Source organism: Pseudopodoces humilis, chromosome 6 (genome assembly GCF_049639895.1).
Source record: "Pseudopodoces humilis isolate 2021_Gansu_Grassland_sample_001 chromosome 6, ASM4963989v1, whole genome shotgun sequence".
NCBI lineage: Eukaryota > Metazoa > Chordata > Aves > Passeriformes > Paridae > Pseudopodoces > Pseudopodoces humilis.
Window position 1 is genome coordinate 1,022,501 of NC_142205.1, and position 18,013 is coordinate 1,040,513.

General features: G+C 51.0%; 1 protein-coding gene across 3 annotated transcripts in view; it reads left to right on the forward strand.

The window, feature by feature from the left end:
- The window catches only part of EXOC6B (exocyst complex component 6B), a 281,715-nt gene that overhangs the window by 94,137 nt on the left and 169,565 nt on the right, over positions 1-18,013 (forward strand). For 2 of the 3 annotated variants that reach the window (XM_088056403.1, XM_088056405.1), the window contains exon 7: positions 4,634-4,705. The exons of the other annotated variant lie outside the window; for it this stretch is intronic. In XM_088056403.1, the coding sequence (XP_087912529.1) occupies positions 4,634-4,705 (72 nt within the window). The remainder of the gene's footprint in view (positions 1-4,633; positions 4,706-18,013) is intronic. 3 annotated transcript variants of the gene reach the window in all.

Genomic DNA, 18,013 nt, shown 5'->3' on the forward strand with positions numbered 1-18,013 from the left:
GAATGTTCTGTGCAGCTGCAGAGAGGAACATTTAATTAATTCCGAAGCAATTACCCTGACGAGCCGGTCCAGCTCGGAGCAGGGACGTTTTCCCAGTTGCTGTGTGGATGCCAGATGGGAGCACAGGCTGTTATTAGGGCTTGGCTTGCCCCTCCTGAGGCTCCTGGCAGGTAATCAGTCTATTTTTCCCACTTGGGGGTTTGGATTTCGGCCTTCTGGGAATTAGGCCCACAGGGATGTCCAGGAGATGTTTCAGTGTGAATGGAAGGTTTATTTTTATTTTTTTTTTTTTTATATTCCCGCTAGGAAATATTCCTTGCCCTTGCCAAATACCAGGATACAAATAGAAATCTCTGGGCTCTGTTGGGCAGCAGATGGAAAACTAAACCAGGCAGGAGGTTTTCCAGAACTTGGGATTCAGTAAAACCTGGTGTGGGTCACCTCGCTACTGCCCTCCAGCTCTGCTTCTCCCAGGACCATGGAAGGTCAGGAGGACCTCCAGGATCTCACAGAATCATGGAATTAACCAAAGACCTCTGAGATCTCTGGGTCCAACCCGTGGCCTCACAGCACCTTGTCACCAAATCCAACCTCTGAGGGGACCTTCTGCTCTCCTCCCGCCGTGCCCAAGGCCAGGGAGAGGCTGGTGACCCTGGTGGCCACCAGAACCAGGAGTGGCCAGTTGCACATGGTCCATGGGGTGCTGTCCTAACCCCCCTCATCCTGCAGCTCGTGGATTGCGTTTGGGGATTTCTCTGCTCCTGGTGAGGGGTTTTCCATGTGCCCCTAAGGAGGAGCTGCTCATGGAGCTCACGGGAAGTCACCCATGGCCCTGCTGAAGGCTCTGATCTCTTGGAGCTGTTGATGCTGGTTAGTTTTATTTGTGTTTTCCTGATTTACCTCCTGGATATTTGCTGGGAGCCCGCAGGATTTGGGGTGAGGTGGGGCTGGGACATAAATGGGGCTGGAAACAGCAAAACCTCGGAATCGTGGGAGGTGAGGGTCGCTCACATCGGGTTCAGGAATTCATTCTACATTCATATTGAGGAATTTATTCTACATCTGCTATCAAGGTTGGTGATGATGAAATTCCATCTTAGGTTGCCTCCCTGAGATCCTAAAAGTCAGGTTAAAATGGAAATCCAGTGATTTTTAAGGAATTGGCTCCCGTCTCCCGGTGACCTGTGGTGGCTCAGGTGTCCCCTGGGTCAGACCCTCTGCTGGTCGGACCTGCTCTGGTCTCATCCCTCATCCCAACCTCTGCAGGTTTCCAGGGAAAGGTTTGGGGTTTTTGGAAAGATGGAGGAAGCCCTTTCAGAGGTGAGGTCACTCCTCGGTCCTGAATTCCGTAGGATTTCAGTTCCTACAGGTTTTATTTATTGGCTGTGAGGCTGGAGCAGCCCCGGGAGCAGGGAATGAGGATAATTACCAGGAAATGATTCCATGGCCCTCGGCAGGGCTGCGCTCCCTTTTTGGCTGCAGTTTGGGAAGGGGAGCTCGTTCCTGGCCGTTCCCGGAGGAGGGGAGGCGCAGGATCAGCGTTTTCCCTGTGCCGGAGCGTTCGGAGCTGCCTGGGATGGATCAGAGACCCTTGGGACCTCCTGGGCTTTCCTTGTGGGAAACCAGGATCAATAACGAACAGTGAGAGGCTGATGTTCCCATGAGACAACTGCAAGATTCCTGATCCCAACAATTGCTGTTTGATGGTGTTGGAGCTTCGGGAATGTGGAATATCCCTGGTTTGGGTGCGGCAGTCTGCCAGCTGCAGACTTCCTGTGGTTTGCACAATCCAGGGAATCACAGAGTGGTTTGGGTGGGAAGGGCCATTAAGGATCATCTCATCCGCGGGCAGGAACATCTCCCACTATCCCAGGGGTCTCCAAGATCCAGCCTGGCCTTGGACATTCCCAGGGATCCAGGGACAGCCTCAGCTGCTTTGGGAACCTCTGCCAGGATCCTTTGGAGGCACCTCAGGGTACACAGAGGGTCTGGATAGGATGGAGTTAAATAAGTTTTGATGTGAAATGGGTTCCAATGGATTTAAGATATCCTAAAGAAATGGATTCTCTCAAGATCCACATGGGAACAGAGGGGGCTGCTTTCCTTTCTGAGCCTTGGAGGGAGTGACATCCTCTAAATAAAATTTTTCCTTAGGCTTTTGCCCTTTCCTCTGGAGCTGCTGCATTTTTTGGGATGTGGAATGGAGCAGTTCAGGCAAAAGATTCCAAGGGAGCCACGTCCTGTGCAATCCCTCTGGAAGGTCCTCGTGGCAGGTGTTGGTGTGGTTCCACCTGCAGAGCGTTCGCCTTGGGGCTCTGGGGTGTGTTCAGAGGCTGTCCTCTCCCCGCTGGAGCTGGACAAAGACGGGACAGTTGGAATCTCGGTGTTGGAAACAGGATTTCTGAGGCTTGAGGGAATTAATGTGTTAGATTTACCAAGGAAGGGGGTTTTGATTTGTGTTTAGGGAACACTGGTGGTAGACACTGTTGAAAATGAGCAGCCAGGGGTTGAGGAGTTGAAGGTCGAAGCTGGGTCACGGGTTTGGGAGCGGAGTAAAGGCCTCCAGGGATGATCCATCCAGGCTTGTGGCGGCCATTGCGTCATCCTTGGAAAACCTTCACAATCCCAATGAGTCATTTTCTCTGAAAGCTCAGAGCTCCAACCACAAGCCCTGACCTGGAGGTGGCCATTAGCCAGTGGCCAGCTCCTGCTCTGCATTGTTTGGGATCCAGGGCTACCTGAGCACCGCCATCCCAAACCTTCACGCGGGAACGGTGAATTCCAACTTGTTTTCCTTCTTGTGGCCAAGACCAGATTTCAAAAGCCAAGAGGAGCTGAGAGGGAAAGGAAGCTCAGCTCCAGCTGGGGCAGCCAAGGGTTTGGGAGCTGTGATTTGGGCTCTGATAACGCTCCCTGTGTGGCCCAGGGCGAGCTGTTAATCCAGGGGTGCCTCCCCGTGCCGCCGGAACCAGGCGTTTCCAACAGGCCCTTAATGTAAACAGGGAATAATCACCGGCTTTTTATGGATGTTTTGTTTACGGCTGAAGGGTGGCTGTGTGCAGGGAGATGCCCATTTTCCAGACCTCCTTCCTTTCCCTCCTGGGAGACGTTTTTGACTCTTCCAAAGAGGATTTTTTGTTTGACTCGCGGCCACCGCTGCGGTGCTCGGTGCCGCCAAGTTCAATGTTCTCCTGGATGGAATAAAACGTGTTTATGGATTTTGATGAAACTTGGAAATTCTTGGAGTGCTGAACTTGCTGCGTTACGGGAAAAGGAATCAAGCTCTGACTCACGGAGGAGCCTGACCCTGGGGGAGAGGGTGGCCTTGGACACCAGGCCTTGGCTGAGTCAGAAAGTGTTTTTATGGTTGTCTCGGGCATGGATTTATTTTGGGAATGATCCCATGGCTGGTATCAGCTGGCGCCACGAAGGATGAGACGTGGCCCCGGTGCCCCTCTCTGAATTTGCGCTCTTTGTTCCTCTCTGTATTTACATTTTTTCCTCACCAAACCATTTCCAGGGTTAAGGGTTCTCTGTCTGTTCTCACTCCAGACCGAGGTGTTTGGGCAGCTTGAAAAGCACAAGGTTTTACACAGGAAAATTCACTTTAAATGAGAAGATTTCAATGTTCCCAAACTCTGAGACTTCAGCACACGGGGCCCAGCCAGGGCCCAGCGCTGTCAGTTCTGTGCTCCGGGGTTACTCCAGGAGCAGAAACAGCTCAAGGTGTAGCAACGACGATTTTCTCATCCCTGGGCCTTCAAACTCTGGCATTTCATGGAATTATGGAATGGCTGGGGTTGGGATGGACCTTCAATCCCATCCACTTCCCTGGGCAGGGACAGTTCCCACTGTCCAAACTCCCAATCCCAATGTCCAACCTGGCCTTGGGCATTCCCAGGGATCCAGGGGCAGCTACGGGAAATCTGGGAATTGCAGCCCAGGCAGGAATTCCTTGCCAAGATCCCAGCCCAATCTCCCCTTTCCCAGTGGAAGCCATTCCCTGGCTCCTGTCCCTGCAGCCCTTGGCCCCAGTCCCTCTCCAGCTCTCCTGGAGCCCCTGCAGGGACTCTCAGCATTCCCTGCATTTTGCCCTTCTCCAGGGGAACATTCCCAGCTCTCCCAGCCTGGCTCCAGAGCAGAGGGGCTCCAGCCCTGGAGCAGCTCCGGGGCCTCCTCTGGACTCTCTCCAGCAGCTCCACGTCCTCCTGCTCTTGGCCCCGGGGCTGGGGCAGCTCTGCAGGTGGGGCCTCACCTGAGGGGCTCCGGGACACAATTCCCACCTTTCCTTTGGGATCAGCCCAGCCTGGGCCATTCCAGCCTCATCCATCCCAAATCCTCCTTAGCTCATCTCAATCCCTTCCCCATCCAGCTGGGATTTGTTGTCCTGACCCCGGTGCAGGACTTGGCCTCGTCCCTCATGTCCAGCCCGGTCCTGCCAGGTGTGGCAGTTCCAGGTTTCCCTTTTCTTGCTGCCTTCGGTTGTACAAATTCCTAAATTCCATGTTTTTGTCAGCTTTCTGCCCTCTTTGCTTCCCTCTTTCAGGAACGTTTCTTGCCTGTCTGCTCTCTGTCTTTCTGCTCTGCTGCTGTTCCCTCTTTTATTAATGTTTGTTCCCTTCATTCCCTAAAGGATTGCAGATTCAATCCTTGGAAAATAATTGCCAGGATATTCTTCAGTCTCCTGCTCTCTCCAAACGTTCAGGTACTTTGCACTGGTCACTAATTCCCTCTCCTGGAGAATAACCTGGACCTAATTCCCAGTTTTTTGGCTTTCTTTGGCCTGCTGGGGTTGATTTTGTGGCACTAAACTGCAAATCTGGGTTCCCTGGCTGAGGACTTACACCTCACTAACCTTTGTTGTGCTTGTAAATCACCTTCCCGATGGAAAAACTCCCGGTTTTCCCATCTGGGCATCTGCTGGGGTTTGAAACGAGAGGTTTTCCACCAAACTTTGGGAATTTGGGTGTCAGAACTGAGCCCAGGCTTTCAGGTGGAGTCACACCAACATTTCCGTGGTTGTACACCTGAGCTGGACAATCTGCTCGTCCAAAATGTGATTTACCTGCCACTGGATTGCAATCCAAAGGGATCTCTGTGGCTGGAATTCCATGACCTCTCTCAGCTGTTCACAAAAATGAGATTTTTTTTTCCAGTTCTTCAGGGGAAAAAAAAAAAAAATCATGAAATCCCTGAGTGGTTTGGGTTGGAAGGGACCATAAATCCCATCTCATTCCACCCCGTGCTGTGTCCCAGGTTGCTCCATCCAACCTGGCCTTGAACACTTCTCAAAATTCCCCTTTTAGAGGAAGAATCCATTGCATTGTTTGACTGTTCCCCCCAAAAAATAATAAATCAAGGATGAACTTAACCAGCCAATTATTCCTCCGTGCATCTCTTGCTTCCCATATCAGCCTCTGCACATCCCAACACCAGATTTCCCTTTGTCAGCTGGAGCTTTTCCCTTTATTCCATTTGTCATGTCCCCTTTTTCTTTTTCCCCGGTTTTTTTATGGCCTCTTTAACTCCCATCTGCGCCAGGTTTGCCTTTTAACCAGCGTGGCCGCCCTGCTCAGTTGTGGGATTGTGGCTTCTGGAGCATCTCGTTAAAATGTTCTTAAACAATTTTCAATTAGGCTTCATATTTTTCTGATTACGTTCTTTCTCCCCACTGATTTGCCTCTTAATTCTTTTCAGCTTGATGGAGCTGGTCCTCTTTAAGATGTGTGGATGTTGTGTTTGTGTGGACTGTTGGTGGTGCTGGCTTGTTCCTGATTTTTATGTATTGATGTATTTTTGCACAAGTGTGATCAAGTCACGGTTATCCGAGGTTCAGCTGTCACAAAAAGTAGGAGAAAAAAGTGGCTGCTGGTTGGAAACGGGAATTTTTCCACGTGGCCACCGGCCCAGGGGGTGCTGGTTTTGGGGTTTTTGGCGTTTAGGGGATGGTGGTTCTGGGAGGAAGGGGTGTCTTCTCCAACCCTTCGGTGTCTGGACAAGCTCAGCTCCTGCTGAACTTGGTGTGGTTTGTTTGATCAGATAATTATGGGATGGTCTGGTGGGAAGGGACCTTAAAGATCATCTGGTTCCAAGGGCAGGGACTCCTTCTGCCATCCCAGGTGCTTCCAGTCCCGATGTCCAACCCGGACCTGGGCACTTCCAGGGATCCAGGGGCAGCCACAGCTGCTCTGGGAATCTGTGCTCCCCTCACAGGGAAGGATTTTCCATTAATATCCCGTCTTTACACAAGCACAGAATCCCAGGATCATTCAGGTTGGAAAAGTCCTCCAGGACCATCCAGTCCAAGCTGTGCCAATCCCAGCTTGGCACTGAGTGCCACGTCCTGGAATTCCTTGGACACCTCCAGGGATGGGGGCTCCAAACCTCCCTGGGCACCTGTGAGGCCTGACCTTCCCCTTTCCACGGGGAATCTTTCCAGGTCTCCTGGTTTCCCGCGGATGAACTGGAAAAGGGGAGGAAAGCCCAAGTTCTGGGGAAGGTGAAGGCAACACCAAGGCTGGGCCAAGTCGCACCAGGGTCACCTGGAGACATCTGCTGTGACCTCAGAGAGCCAGGGAACCAAACTGGGATGGCTGTTGTGGTGGAACGAGCAGGGCAGGGCCCTGTGGGAGAACCCCACGGCAGAGACACCGTGGCTGTGTCCCACCGGGAGAACCACTGGAACTCCCTTCCACCATCCCACTGGGGCGTCCTGCAGCTCCCCCTGGCATTGTCCCCTCCAGGGACCTCCTGGCTGAGCTCTCCCAACCCTGGGGGCTGCGCTGGGACGCCGGGAGGGGCGGGATGATCCCGCCTTACCCCCGGGATGACCTTTTCCCGGAGCGGGATGGAAGCGATCAGCGCCAATGTCGCTGCTCAGCAGTGGGGCCGCATCTGCAGCTGCTTAATGACCCCTTCACACAATGCGCTGCTCGGGGTCATCTGGTTCCAGTTTCACCAGAAACAGAAGGAAATGTTGGGAACATACTTCCCTACATCCAGTTTCACTTGTTGTGGATGCTTGGAATACTTTGGAACCCACATCTTTGGGGTTTCCAGGAGGGGGTTTGGCCGGCGAGCCCCGGCGACCATTTGAGATTCGGGGTTTTTTTTTTTTTTGATTCCAGAAGTGCCCCGGAGGTTGCATTGTAGGGCCTTTCCTTATGCAAAACATAAAAGTGCTGCTTTTTTTCAAATTATAACCATATTTTTCATTAAAATCAGTTGGGGTTCCAATAAACAATCGACTCCGAAAAATTTTCCAAATGTTCGCTGCAGCGCCGTTTCTATTTTTAATTATTTTTTAAAAAACTGGGGGTTTTTTTCCTTAAAAAAAAAAAAAAAACAAAAAGAAAAACACAGCTTGGCTTAGAATTTAAAGAAGCCATCTAGTAAATCATGAAAAATGCACATATATAGCTCCTTATTGCAATATAATTAAAACCTACTGCAGATGGAGTGTCAGAATCCCTCTGTCGCCGTGTCCGATGGCTTCTCCCGTTTGCCTTATTGTGGGAACTCCTCCTTTCTGCTCCCAACACTTCCCAAAGCCTCTCCCAGCCTGTTTGTACATTTGTTTTATATAAATTGAGTGCTCTGATCCTATGGGGAGGGAGGTGAAAAACCTCTTCAAAGCGGGAGCCGGAGAAATTCCTTTTTTTTTTCTGGGCAGAGTTTCCATCCCCATCACTCCTCGGGGTTGTCATTTTTTGGAGTTTATTGGGAATTTCATTGTTTTATTCTTTACCTGGTGCGATCTTTATTTGCTGTCATGAAACCAAACCCACGGCTGAGAAGAAAACCACCGCGTTTTGCATCAAAAATCATAATTTTTGGTTTATACAAAGCAAGTAAAGGTGCCTTGGTTAAATGTTTGGGGTTAAAGTCTTTTATCGAGAGCTGGAGGTTGGGGAATATTTCAGGATATTCCTGCAGTGCAAGTGTCCAAGGAAAATCCTCCTTTCAGGGAAGAGCTGGGGCTGGGACAAACCAGTGGAGATGGGGAACCTGGTCCTGGTGCGAAGGAAAACTGGATGAGAGGAGAAAATGTGGAGTTTATCCATTGATCCATTTCTGTTCTGCTTTCGTGTTTTCCGTGGGTCGTTGCTGTGTCTGCTGGGCTTGGGATGAGCCAGGGAATGAGTTTGGCTGATCCAGCCCTGGGCAGGTGGGATGGAAGGTGAGATATCCAGGCTTTGGCTTCAAAGTGGAAAGAAATAGCTTCAGATGGGATATTGGGAAGGAATTCTTGGCTGTCAGGGTGGTAAGACCCTGGAATGGAATTCCCAGATTTGCTGTGGCTGCCCCTGGATCCCTGGGAACGCCCAAGGCCTGGTTGGACACTGGGATTGGATCCAGCTGGGACGGTGGGAGCTGTCCCTGCCATGGCTGGGGTGGCACTGGGGGGGATTTGAGGTCCTTTCCCACCCACCCCATTCCATGATTCCCTGTTGACTGGGAGGATTTCCCTGCTGGGCCTCTGTCAGAGGCCGACCTGAGCTGGTGGAGTTGTGAATTTTTCCTGCCTGGACCTTCCCCAGAGCCCTTGGCCGCGAGAGCTTTGTCCCACCCGAGTCCCACGTGGATCAGGTCATCCCCTCAAAGCCAGCCCAGTTCTCCTGGGGGTTGGCCCGGCCGAGCAGAGCGTGCCTGAGCTCAGGAATTCCTGGAGCTGGTGCCCAGCGCTGGAATCTCAGTGAGATCCTCTCCATGGAAATCGCTCCCGTGCTTCCGAAGGCCGGACAAGGGCAGAAAGGGAAATCACTGGAGCCAAAGCTTGTTCTGCTCCCAGTGACCCATCCCAGCTGCTGATGGGATAAATCCATGACATGTTTTGGCTTTTTGGCTGTTCCAGGGCAGTTCTGGCGTGGGGCAGGTGTGAAAGCCATGGGAAAATCTGTTTTCCATGGATTTCGGGATGTGCAGTTAAGGGTGGGAAGTTCCTGCTGGATTTTAACAAGATTTCATTTTTCCTGAGGGACAGAGATGGCAAAGTGGGAATCTTGGTCTGAGTCCTCAAGAGGACGTGACCTATTCCAAAGGAGACCAGAAACTCGGGTTTGGGTCTCCTTGATTAGAAGTTGCGGCTTTAATCTGCTCATTAATTGTCTGTAATTATCAACAAATGCCAGTTATGACTCGTGAGGGTCCAGCACGATCCATTTTGGTTCTGCTGAGGCCCAAACCCCCTTTGTGCCAGGAGATCTTTGGGGCTGGTCCCGAACACTCCTCAGAACCTCTCATCCCTCTGAACTCCCTGCGGGTCTGTGGGAATTTCCCCTCTGTTCCTGGAGCCTCCCCATCTCCCGGACCTTCCGGAGGCTGTTTGGAACGGAGGTGCCACCTGCAGCTTTAGTCAGCGGGGGCTGGGAGCGGCTGGGAGGAGTTTTGGGTTCCCTTGAGCAGACAGTCGCTCCTCGTGGTGATCCCAGCGCTCGGCGTTATCTTCCCGCGGCTCCGTAAATCCTGGGAGTTTGACAGGACCTCCCACCAGGATGGCAGCAGCTCCAGAGCCGTGGCAGGGCCGTTGCTGGTGGCTCCCTCAGAAGATGAATGGTTTTGTGAAGTTTGCCTGAGCCACAGTTCAGTGGCTTGTTGGGCTCTGAAGTGCCTTAACTCCGTTCCCTTTCCTTTCATTGTTTCCCCCTGGAGTTCCCCCTTTGCAGTGGGCAGATCTTGCCAAACCCGGGATGGGATCTCTGCTGAAAGCCCCCCAGAAGAGCAAAGCCCCGCTTTGCTGGGCTGGGAGGAATCTGGGATGACTTTTCTGGTGTGATTGGGATCTCTTTCAGCACATCCTCGCTCCTTGTGCCGAGTCCTGAATCGTGCCTGGCTGCGGAGCCCGAGGAGTTTGGTAGGAACATCGTGGGTTCTCCAAAGCCTTTCACATTTTTACTGTTGACTTCTGTAGGGAACGAGCATCCATCAAGGGGACGAGGATTTGTCATTGTTCCCCGAAAAAAGGGCAGTGGCATTGTTACAGCCCAATGGGAACCCTTTGGAACGAGCAGCCTCCAGGGAGAAATGCAAATTTATATTGAGTTTTAAGACAGACATTGCCCAGAAGTCCCTTTTAAATCAGAAGATGGAAAGATTGTTTTATCTTTGGTAACTCTTTCCAGAGGACCTACAAAGCCGAGGCCATGAGCCACAGCTTTTGGGGTGAGGAGCTGCAGTCACTTGTTTTCCTGGACTTCGTGGTGGGGCTGGGAGCTGATCCCAAGGCGTGGGCACGGGGCCCCTCTGGTCAGCGGGACCGGTCATTTGGAGTGGCAGTTGCCACCTTTTCTGGAGGGAAGAAGGGATGAAAGGAGTTTTATGTGGCTATTGAGGAGGTTTATTGATCCCAGATATGGTGGCTCCAGGATTGTGGGGAAGCAGGCTCCCTTTATGGCAGGAGTAAATTGTGGGGGATTGCTTCACTGGTCAGCCCATGAAGGGCTGGCTTGGGGCATGGGAATGGTCACGGATCAGATCAAATCCTCCCTGCTGGGCCCCTTCTCCTGCTTCCAGATCTGTTCTCAATACAGACCACAGGAGTTGTTTACCAGAGTCTGCCGTGGTTAAACTGCCCCGTGGGGTCCCAGTACCCCATCAAACTCCGTCCCAGTTTGCCCACAGGCTGGCAAACTCCAGTCCTGAGACTTGCCAGGCCGGAGAGCAGGAGTGGGGATTGTGCTATCCTCATAAACGGGGGCAGATTTTATGGCAGAGCCTGCTGTGAGGGAGAAGGGCCGAGGGCTCGGACTGAAGGAAGGTTGATTTAAATGAGATATAAAGAGTGAATTTCCTAAAACGAGGGCGGTAAATCCCTGGCTGGGCTGCCCAGAGAGGGGTGGATGCCCCATCCCTGGAAACATTCCAGACCAGGTTGGACAGGATGTGATTCAGTGGAAGATGTCCCTGGGATTCTTTGAAATAGGGAATTTTTCCAAATGTTCTCCAAGCTGTCTTCTCCAGAGCGTGGTATTCCAACATCTGACTGGACACTCTGAGAGTGTGTTTTAGAGGTCCTGAATTCCCGGGATAACGATGGTGTCTGCCCGTTCCTCCTGGAGCTGCTGTGTGTGGGATGGGGGTGAATCCCACCTCTCCTCCCCCTGGAATTCACCCACTCGTTGAGATATTTCTTCTGCTCGCCATTTAGGTCTTTCCCAATGTTTATTCACCTTCCAGCCCAAAATTCCCTTGTCTCCAGAGGTTATGGCGCATCCTCAGCGTGGCTTTTCCGTCCCCCCGATGAAGGCCCTGATTTTTCCTCTCCTTTTGGTGCTTCTCCTGGTGGCCTCTTTGTCCTCCTGAGCTCCAGCTCCCCTTCCTGGCTGTCCCACCACCTCCCTGCTGCTGGCTGAGGTGTGGATTCCCTTTTGCACCACTCCACATTCCCACTTTTCCCTCTCTCCATGGCTCTGTGCTCCCTCAGGCCAGGCCTAAGCCCTGCTCAGGGAGCTGCTCTTTGAGCCAGGCTCTTGTTGGTGCCCCCAGGAGAGCTCCTGGGTCCCTTCCCTCCGCAGCCCCTCCTGAGCACCAGGACCCTCGCTTCTCCTCCTGGAGCTGGAATTTCCTCTCCCCATGAGGAGAGCAGCCAACTTCCCTTCCACTCCTTCTGCTGCTGCATCCCGGGGTTATTTTTAAACCTGGATTTACTCCAGCTCATCCTCCAGGCTGGGCAGGAGCTGCCAGGTGGCAGAAATCCTGTCTGGGGTCCCAAGGGATGCTTGGAGGAGGGCTTAGGAACAGCTTTCCATGTCCCTTGGGAATGGTGAGGGTTCAGTGTCCTTCCACAGGCCCCTCTTCCTCTTGGGAATCATTTTCATTTTCATCTTTTTCTTCTTCCTTTTCTGCTTTTTCATCTTTTTTTCATATTTTCTTCTTCTTTTCATATTTTATCTTCTTTTTCATCTTCTTCTGCTTCTTCCTTTTCATCATCTTTTTCTTCTTTTTCATCTTTTGTCATCTTTTCTTCTTTTTCTTTTCATCTTTTTCTTCTTTTTCATATTTTTCTTCTTTTTCTTATTTTTCTTTTGCTTATTTTTCAACTTCTTTTTCTTCTTTTTTCATCTTTACTTCTTCTTTTTTTTCTTTTCCTTTTCCTTTTCCTTTTCCTTTTCCTTTTCCTTTTCCTTTTTCTTTTTCTTTTTCTTTTTCATTTTCTCTTTCTTGTTCTTTTTCTTTTTTCCTTTTCCTTTTCTTTTTCTTTTTCTTTTTCTTTTTCATCTTCTTTTTCTTTTTCTTTTTCTTTTTCATTTTCATTTTCATTTTTCTTTTTCTTTTTTTCTTTTTCTTTTTCTTCTTCTTCTTCTTCTTCTTATTTTTCTTCTTTTTCTTTTTCTTTTTCTTCTTCTTCTTCTTCTTTTTCTTTTTCTTTCTCTTCTTTTTCTTCTTTTTCTTCTTCTTCTTCTTCTTCTTTTCTTCTTCTTTTTCTTTTTCTTCTTTTTCTTTTTCTTCTTCTTCTTCTTCTTTTCTTCCTCTTTTTCTTCTTCTTTTTCTTCTTCTTTTTCTTTTTCTTCTTTTTCTTTCTCTTCTTCTTTTTCTTCTTCTTCTTCTTCTTCTTCTTCTTCTTCTTCTTCTTCTTCTTCTTCTTCTTCTTCTTCTTCTTTTCTTCTTCTTTTTCTTTTCTTCTTCTTTTTCTTTTTCTTCTTCTTTTTCTTTTTCTTTTTCTTCATCTTCATCTTAATCTTCATCTTCATCTTCATCTTCATCTTCATCTTCATCTTCATCTTCATCTTCATCTTCTCCTCCTCCTCCCCCTTCTCCGGAATCATCTTCGTCATCCTTTGAAATCTTCTGTTTTGGAATCTTCTTCTTTTCCTTCTGCTGCTCCTACCTCTCAGGAATTTTCCTCTTTCCAATCACTTGACTTTTCCAGTTGCACACGGATTGTGCTGTGGTGTTTTTTCCAGGATAGGGAGTTGTGGGAATTTTCTGCTGGGATCTGTGTAGGATGTTGTTTGTGTCCTTCTCTGGTGTTTCTCCTCTGGGCTCACAAAAATAACTTTTGGGGATCCTCCTGCAGTGAGGGTGAGCTGGAAACCTCTCCTGGAGCTATCCATGAAATCCCAGGGGTGAAATCCTGATTCCAAGGAGTGATTTCCTTAAATGCCAAAAAGAACCATTGGGAAGAAGAGTTTTCTCTCATCTTTTGGGTGAAAGTTTCTTTGTAAAGATTTTGAGAGAGCTTTTCTTCCCTGTGAAACTCTTGGGAATAGGCTGAGGCCGGGGTTCCTAAAATCAGGGAAGGGATTCGTGGGAATGGGAGACATGGAATGGTTGGAGGATTTTGTTGTCAGGGCTAAAGACACAAGAGAGCCAGGGAAAATCCTGGGCTGTGGAGTGCTGAGGAAAACTTCTTTAGTCTTTGGAAAAAGATGGGATCCATTTAGAGGAGCAGGGATTTGTTTCTTCTCTCCCTCCCGGGGAACAATTCCTTGCCAAGATCCCAGCCCAATCTCCCCTTTCCCAGTGGAAGCCATTCCCTGGCTCCTGTCCCTGCAGCCCTTGGCCCCAGTCCCTCTCCAGCTCTCCTGGAGCCCCTGCAGGGACTCTCAGCATTCCCTGCATTTTGCCCTTCTCCAGGGGAACATTCCCAGCTCTCCCAGAGCAGAGGGGCTCCAGAATCCTGGAATGCTTTGGTTTGGATGGGACCTTAAATCCCATCCCATTCCCACCTATCCATGGGCAGGGACACCTCCCACTATCCCAGGGTGCTCCAAGACCTTTCCAGGCCTTGATAAAATCCTTGAGGTTTCCTACAGAATTCCACGAGCTCCTCTTTTCCCGCTGTCCCAACATTTTACTGGACCCGCCCTTGCTCCTCCTCTCCCAGGGACACAACATGAACCAGAGCCTGGTTTCCAAGGCACACTCAGAAAATCAATATTTCCCAAATCCCACGTGTTTTTTTTCCCCAAATCCAGGTATCCAAAATCCTCCCCAAAGTTTAGATTTCAACTTGGGGAAGAAGGAGCCAGCCGAGAATCCCGCTGAACGTTCCGGGCCGGTTCCCGCGGCACGGTGGGATTTCATAAAGCGCTTCCCAAGGGATGGCTGGGAAAGGGAAAGGCCCCAGACGTTTTCCTGCTGCTCCCTCGGCGCTCCGAGCAGGACCTCAATTAGCGGGGCACTAACGAGGCAGCGTCTGCATCCTCCGCCGCTTGGCCGGGGCCGGAGCCTTGCACTTCATCATTCCCAACTCCTCGCGGTAGCTCCACAAAGTCCTCGCAAATCTTTGGAGCTGAGCGAGAAATTGGGAGCACATTTTTGGTGTTTCCTCGCATGGCAGCTGCGCTGGGAGCTCCTCATTTTTCATTAGAGTCAGACTCGGCAGCTCCAGGAGTTCCCAGGCTCATCCACGGCCAGATTTTCCTAAATATCCCTCCGGGACTGTGGAAAACCTGTGGTTCCACTCGCAGAGCAGGGAAAAAGGGATTTATAAACTCCTGAGGTTCCCAACCTTTTAAAGCGCCCATCACCTTAAAGCGGGAGGGATTTGGGAACAGGGAATGAGGCTGGAATGTGGAGCCGGCCCCGAAATGAGCTCCGAGGCTTTGGGATGAAATCCTGGTTAATATTTCTTCAGTGCTTTCTCTTGAAGCATCTCCAAAGCGTTTGAAGAACATTATTAAGAGTTTGGGAGAAGGGAGGATCTCTCTTTTCCACTCCACTTGGAAAGGGAAGAAAAAGGCAGCTTGGAATTTATTTGGAGGATGAGGAGGCTCCAGGTCCTTGAAGATTTCTCTGATTATTTGCAGAAGCAAATCTTTGGGGCTGTTCTCCCAGTCGCTGTGTAGGGGGAAAATAAAGGAGAGTTTTAGGTGGGATTCTTCCCTGCATCCATTCCTGGGAGCTCAGTGCAATTCCAGCCGTGCTGCACATGGATTGGGATGAGGCAGGAAGGGTTCTTGTGGCTGCCTGGAATTGTCTCCCATCATTTTCTTCCTCAGCTGTCACCCGATTGCCTGAAATAATCCGAATTCCGTGGTTCTGAGGTGAGCAGGGAGCAAATATCCCGCTAAAATCCCCAGGAATTACGGGAACTCCTCCATCTCCCAGTAGGGAATGGGATTTAGGAGGCCAGACGTGGGAATTCAGTTGCTCCCAGGGTTTTGGATTCCCTTTGATCCCAGCTGTGCCCAAGGGCCTGGGGGCTGTTCCTGCCCTTGGGAGCTGTGGGAGGAGCGCAGACATTAGCAGGTGAATTTGGGGAATTTGGGGAATTTGGGGATTTCCGTTTTTTTCCTCTTTTCCCGTTTCCTGGAATTGGTCCCATCCCACGGAGTTCCCATGTCCCTGCTGCAGAGCAGGCTGTCCCGCAGTGAGGAGCAGATCCCAGGAGGAATCTGGGACATCCAGGATGTCCAGGTGAGCCTGGAGCTGTTCCAGAGGCTCCGGACACATCCCTGTCCCTGCAGCGGCTGTGGGGCAGCAAAGGCAGCTGGGATTTCCGTGGGAAAGATTCCACTGAAACTGATGGAAAATTGTTGGGATTGGGTGTGTTGGCTTTGACTGACCGTGCTCTTTATCTCACGTGTCCTTGTGATCCAGAGGTATCCCAGAATTCCAGAATGGGTTTGAGTGGAAGGGACCTTAAAGCTCACGCAGGGCCAACCCATCCATGGCAGGGACAGCTCCCGTTATCCCAGCTGGATCCAATCCCAATGTCCAACCTGGCCTTGGGCATTCCCAGGGATCCAGGGGCAGCTACGGGAAATCTGGGAATTGCAGCCCAGGCAGGAATTCCTTGCCAAGATCCCAGCCCAATCTCCCCTTTCCCAGTGGAAGCCATTCCCTGGCTCCTGTCCCTGCAGCCCTTGGCCCCAGTCCCTCTCCAGCTCTCCTGGAGCCCCTGCAGGGACTCTCAGCATTCCCTGCATTTTGCCCTTCTCCAGGGGAACATTCCCAGCTCTCCCAGCCTGGCTCCAGAGCAGAGGGGCTCCAGCCCTGGAGCAGCTCCGGGGCCTCCTCTGGACTCTCTCCAGCAGCTCCACGTCCTCCTGCTCTTGGCCCCGGGGCTGGGGCAGCTCTGCAGGTGGGGCCTCACCTGAGGGGCTCCGGGACACAATTCCCACCTTTCCTTTGGGATCAGCCCAGCCTGGGCCATTCCAGCCTCATCCATCCCAAATCCTCCTCCCAGGGCTGTTCCCAATCCCTTCCCTTCCCCATCCAGCTGGGATTGGTGCTGGCACTGCCCTGACCCCGCTGCAGCTCCAGCCCTGCCCTGCCTGGACCTGGTGGCCTTTCCTCGCCCACCTCTGAGTGTTTCATCTTCTGCTCCCAAACCTTTTCCCCCCTGGATTTATCTTCCCTCCGTTCCCTTGGATCAAGGCAGCGCCGGAGCCTCTGAGCTCTTTGGGGGGTCACGTTCACACCTTGTGAAAAGCAGGTGCAGCCCCATTAACTCCAGATGGAGGCAGAGCGCTTGAAACCCTTTGGAATTTTGTCCTTCAGCTTCCCTTCCCAACCCCAACCTGCGGGGAGAGGAGAATTCCCTGTAAAAGAGGGATTCTTTTCCTGTTTCTGTGGCAGGTGGAGCTGCTCACCTGGGGGAAGGGGATGGCTCCACAGAGCTGCTCATTCCCGAGGGCTGAGCAGCGATGCCACACGTGTGGCACTCGTGGGGACTCCGGGAAGACCTCCCAGCTCCACTTTTCCCTTTTAAAAGGCCCATAAAGGAAAATTGGAAAGGGCTGGAGGCGAGGTGTGAGATTTTTTCAGGGGTTGGTTTTTTATTTATTTATTTTTTATTTTTTATTTTATTTGCAGAGTTAGGTTGTTTTTTTTTTAAATCCTTAATAGATTTATAATACGCAGCTCCCTTGATTTGTTTCCATAAAATTAACCAGTAAATTTCCAATGGAAAAAAGCTCCTAATAGGAACCACCTTGGCCGAGGCTGAGACTGCTCAGGAGAGCTGGAGCAGGGCATTTTTCCCTCTGCCAGGTTTTTTTCCCGGAGTGCCACATGTTGGAGGGATATAAAACTTTTACTAATGAGAACTTGGAGGAATTCTGACTTTCTAATTGCCCTTTTTTAAAATTTATTTATTTTATTTTTTTCTTTCTGCTGCTGTTTATTTTGGGCTCTTAAAAAAACGGGGTTGTGATTTTGGAAGTCTGGGAGTTTGAAAGCTCAGGCCAGGAGGGGTGGGAAGGATCCAGGCTGGTGGGCAGGGAAGGGCTTGGGGGGTGGCTCTGCTGATCCTCCTGGGAATTTGGATCCTGTGAATCCTCTCCTTGGCAGTGGGGTTGGGATCATTTATTCTTCTAATATTTTTAAAGTTGTTTTTGAGCCAGGATTTCCTTGCAGTGTCCAGAGAATAAGGCCAGGCTGTTCCTGCTGGGAGCATCCCCGGTGTGTTGGGGTGAAGGATTCTGCTCACAGGTGGGACTGGAGGATCTTGGAGGACTTTTCCAACCTTAATGATTGTGGGATTCTGGGATTGACCTAAATCCCGGGTTATTGCTGGTTGGGATGTTCATGGAATGGGTTGGGTGGGAAGGGAAACCTTAAAAACCATCCAGTCCCACCCCATCCCAGGATCCCAGGTGGATCCAACCTGGCCTTGGGCATTCCCAGGGATCCAGGGATCAGCCCCAGCAAATCTGGGAATTGCAGCCCAGGCAGGAATTCCTTGCCAAGATCCCAGCCCAATCTCCCCTTTCCCACTGGAAGCCATTCCCTGGCTCCTGTCCCTGCAGCCCTTGGCCCCAGTCCCTCTCCAGCTCTCCTGGAGCCCCTGCAGGGACTCTCAGCATTCCCTGCATTTTGCCCTTCTCCAGGTGGAACAGTTTGTGTTGGAAGGGGTCTCAATCCCATCCCAATCCCAACCCCTCCCACTGTCCCAAGGTGCTCCAAACCCCATCCAGCCTTTCTTTGGACACTCCCAGGGATCCAGGGCAGCACAAACGGGAATTGTTGGGATCCTGCTGCCCTTGTCCTGCTGCCCAGGGAATCCAGAACTGGGAAATCCATGGAATTAGGCCTGGTTGGAATCCTGGTTATGGATGGTGCTCCT